This window comes from Sapajus apella, unplaced genomic scaffold (assembly GCF_009761245.1).
Source record: "Sapajus apella isolate SASKATOON/1434 unplaced genomic scaffold, GSC_monkey_1.0 scaffold51, whole genome shotgun sequence".
Classification (NCBI taxonomy): Eukaryota; Metazoa; Chordata; class Mammalia; order Primates; family Cebidae; genus Sapajus; species Sapajus apella.
This window is the reverse complement of record NW_022436991.1, coordinates 2,949,168-2,952,568: the sequence shown is the minus strand read 5'-3', so window position 1 is coordinate 2,952,568 and position 3,401 is coordinate 2,949,168. Positions and strand designations below refer to the sequence as shown.

Genomic DNA, 3,401 nt, shown 5'->3' with positions numbered 1-3,401 from the left:
CATGTGAAGGTTGAGTAGATGAGGAAAAGGGTCACATCAGAGACCTTGAGTTAGACTCACGTGATAGAAAGCCAGCAGTACGTATACTCAGAAGCAATGTTAAACTTTATTTTTTGTTTTTCTGAGACAGTTGCACACTGTCACCCAGGCTGGAGCACAATGGTGTGATCATGGCTCACTGCAGCCTTGACTTCTTGTGCTAACTTGATCTTTGCACCTCAGCCTCCTGAGTAGCTGGGAGCACAGGTACATGCCACCACTTTTTTTTTCTTTTGTAGAAATGGGATTTCACATGTTGCCCAGGCTGGTCTCAAACTCCTGGGCTCAAATAATACTCCCACCTTGGCTTTCCAAAGTGCTGAACAACCACAGAGAAGCACTCTATATTTCTTCTATGATGTTAGCAAACACACAGAAGGACAATTTAAACACAGATTACTATACCCAGGAACATATGTCAGAATTACCTATGGAGGTTTTTAAAAAATCTTTTAAGTCTAGGCCTGACGCTTAGAGAAGGCTGCCAATGGGGTCAGGACCTGATTATTTCTAATAAGCTCTGAGGGCAGCTCTGAGGTTCCCTTCTGGTTGAATCACTGACTTTAGGTTGACCGGGGTACTTTGGTTTTTTTGGGCCGTTTTTTGGGGGTGTGGGAAGCTTTTCTTGCAGATTTACTAGGAGTGGTGAAGAACTTAGCCTCTGGCTTTTTAGGAGTTTGTCTCACATCTTTTTTCCCCAGCGAAGGATTTTTTTCCTTCACTGCCTCTTCTTTGATTTTTGGCTTCTTCCGTGGGCCTTTCTCTGGGGTCGCAGATTCTGCAGCTTTTGGGGTCTCAGATTCTGCAGCTTTTGGGGTCTCAGATGCTGGCAGGGCCTTTCTTTTCTTCCCACGAGGTGTGCTGGGAATAGGACTCTTTGTTGGAGACTTCTTCCCTGTGGCATGTTTTTGAATCTGGGAAGAAGAAAGTATAATATAGAAAAAGACCACAAAACCTGACACTAATTCTAGGAGTTACTGTTTTCATTAGTTAACACCCAAAAGGTATACACCTCAGCATGATGACAGAGATGAGCTGTATTCCACTATTAAAAATGAGAGAGGCTACAAACCACAGTGCTTCCAAAAATTAAAAAATTTTTAAAAATTGGCCGGGCGCGGTGGCTCACGCCTGTAATCCCAGCACTTTGGGAGGCCGAGGCGGGTGGATCACCAGGTCAAGAGATCGAGACCATCCTGGTCAACATGGTGAAACCCCATCTCTACTACTTAAAAATACAAAAAATCAGCTGGGCATGGTGGCGCATGCCTGTAATCCCAGCTACTCAGGAGGCTGAGGCAGGAGAATTGCCTGAACCCAGGAGGCGGAGGTTGCGGTGAGCCGAGATCGCGCCATTGCACTCCAGCCTGGGCAACAAGAGTGAAACTCTGTCTCAAAAAAAGGAGTACCAAAGAAAAAAAAAAATTTAAAAATTAAAAAAAAAAAATAAGAAAAAAAAAGAATGAGGGAGGCTGGGTGCGATGGTTCACACTTGTAATCCCAGCACTTTGGGAGGCCAAGGCAGGTGGATCACTTGAGGCCAAGAGTTCGAGACTAGCCTGGCCAACATAATAAAACCCTGTCTCTACTAAAAATACAAAAATTAGTCTACGGCCATACCACACCGAACACACCCAATCTTGTCTGATCTCGGAAGCTAAGCAGGGTCGGGCCTGGTTAGTACTTGGATAGGTGTGGTGGCTCATGCCCATAATCCCAGCACTTTCAAAGGCTGAGGCAGGTCGATCACTTGAGGCTACGTGTTCAAGACCAGCCTGGCCAACATGGTGAAACCCCATCTCTACTAAAAATAGAAAAATTAGCTGGGCATGGTGGCGCATGCCTGTAGTCCCAGCTACTCAGGAGGATGAGGCAGGAGAATTGCTTGGGCCTGAGAAGCGGAGGTTGCTGTGAGCTGAGACTGTGCCACTATACTCCAGCCTAGGCAACAGAGCAAGACTCTGTATCAAAAAAAAAAAAAGAATTATGAACACCCAGAGGTCTTCCTGGTTCAATGAGAGGAAAAACACCTTTCCCTATAACCTATGACTGATGGGAAGGACTTCTGGAGGCACCATGAGCACGGCAGAGGCACCTGAGAGCAAACTCGGACTCTTCCAAATGTAGCTGTACGTTCCTGGCACATAGTTTAGGGCAGGGGTTCCCAAATTTTCTGTGTAAAAGCCAAATGGGGGCCAGGCGCGGTGGCTTACCCTTGTAATCCCAGTACTCTGGGAGGCCAAATTACCTGAGGCCAGGAGTTCAAGACCAGACTGGCCAACATGGCAAAACCGTGTTTCTACCAAAAACACAAACATGAGCTGGGCATGGTGACGCGCACTAGTAATCTCAGCTACTTGGGAGGCTGAGGAAGAACTGCTTGAACCAGGGAGGTGAAGGTTGCAGTGAGGTGAGATCATGCCACACGCCATCCTGGGTGACAGAGTGAGACTCCATCTTAACAACAACAACAAACAACTGGTTGGGGCCAGGTGTGGTAGCTCACACTAGTAATCCCAGCATTTTGGGAGGCCAAGGTGAGAAGGTTGCTTGAGCCTGGGAGTTTAAGACCAGCCTGGGCAATATAGCAACATCCCAAAAAAAAAAAAAAAAAAAAAAAGGACAGTAAATCATGAGATGATAACTACCTTCATAGTTCTCTGGATTCATTCCACTATTTTTCGGCATTCACTGCTCAGCACAGTGCCTGCCTGACAGTAGCCACTGAACCAATCCATTATGAATATTAAATATTTAAAATAATACCGCTACATTCTCCTTAGCTGGAGTCTTTCCTATTGGTACCAGCTGTGGAATTTCATCTTCGGAGTCATTTGCCACTTGAACTTGGGCTTTTCCTTTGCCACGCCTTTTCTTCCCATGCCCTGGGGTCTGCTCCTTCTTCGATTCAGGTTTCTTCACTGTAGTGTCACCACTTTCAGGTGCCACGGCGTCTTTACTAAGGACTGATACAGGCTTGCTAGCCTGCTGTTTCTTCTTTCTGATTTTGTTCCTCTCCTTTTGTTTTTCATGATTTCTTTCTCTTCGTTTTTTCCTTGCCTCCTAGCAAAACACATAAAAAATTTTAGCAGGGGCCGGGCGCGGTGGCTCAAGCCTGTAATCCCAGCACTTTGGGAGGCCGAGGCGGGTGGATCACGAGGTCGAGAGATCGAGACCATCCTGGTCAACATGGTGAAACCCCGTCTCTACTAAAAATACAAAAAATTAGCTGGGCATGGTGGCACGTGCCTGTAATCCCAGCTACTCAGGAGGCTGAGGCAGGAGAATTGCCTGAACCCAGGAGGCGGAGGTTGCGGTGAGCCGAGATCGTGCCATTGCACTCCAGCCTGGGTAACAAGAGC

The 3,401-nt window shown here is 46.8% G+C and overlaps 1 protein-coding gene across 1 annotated transcript in view; it reads right to left on the bottom strand.

Moving 5' to 3' along the window:
- Positions 1 to 482: 482 nt before the first annotated feature.
- RSL1D1 (ribosomal L1 domain containing 1) overlaps positions 483 to 3,401 on the bottom strand; it is a 13,168-nt gene continuing 10,249 nt past the window's right edge. The window contains exons 8-9 of the mRNA XM_032242735.1: positions 2,806 to 3,102; positions 483 to 953 (exon numbers count right to left, since the gene is read on the bottom strand). Of these exons, the coding sequence (XP_032098626.1) occupies positions 603 to 953; positions 2,806 to 3,102 (648 nt within the window). The 3' untranslated portion in view covers positions 483 to 602. The remainder of the gene's footprint in view (positions 954 to 2,805; positions 3,103 to 3,401) is intronic.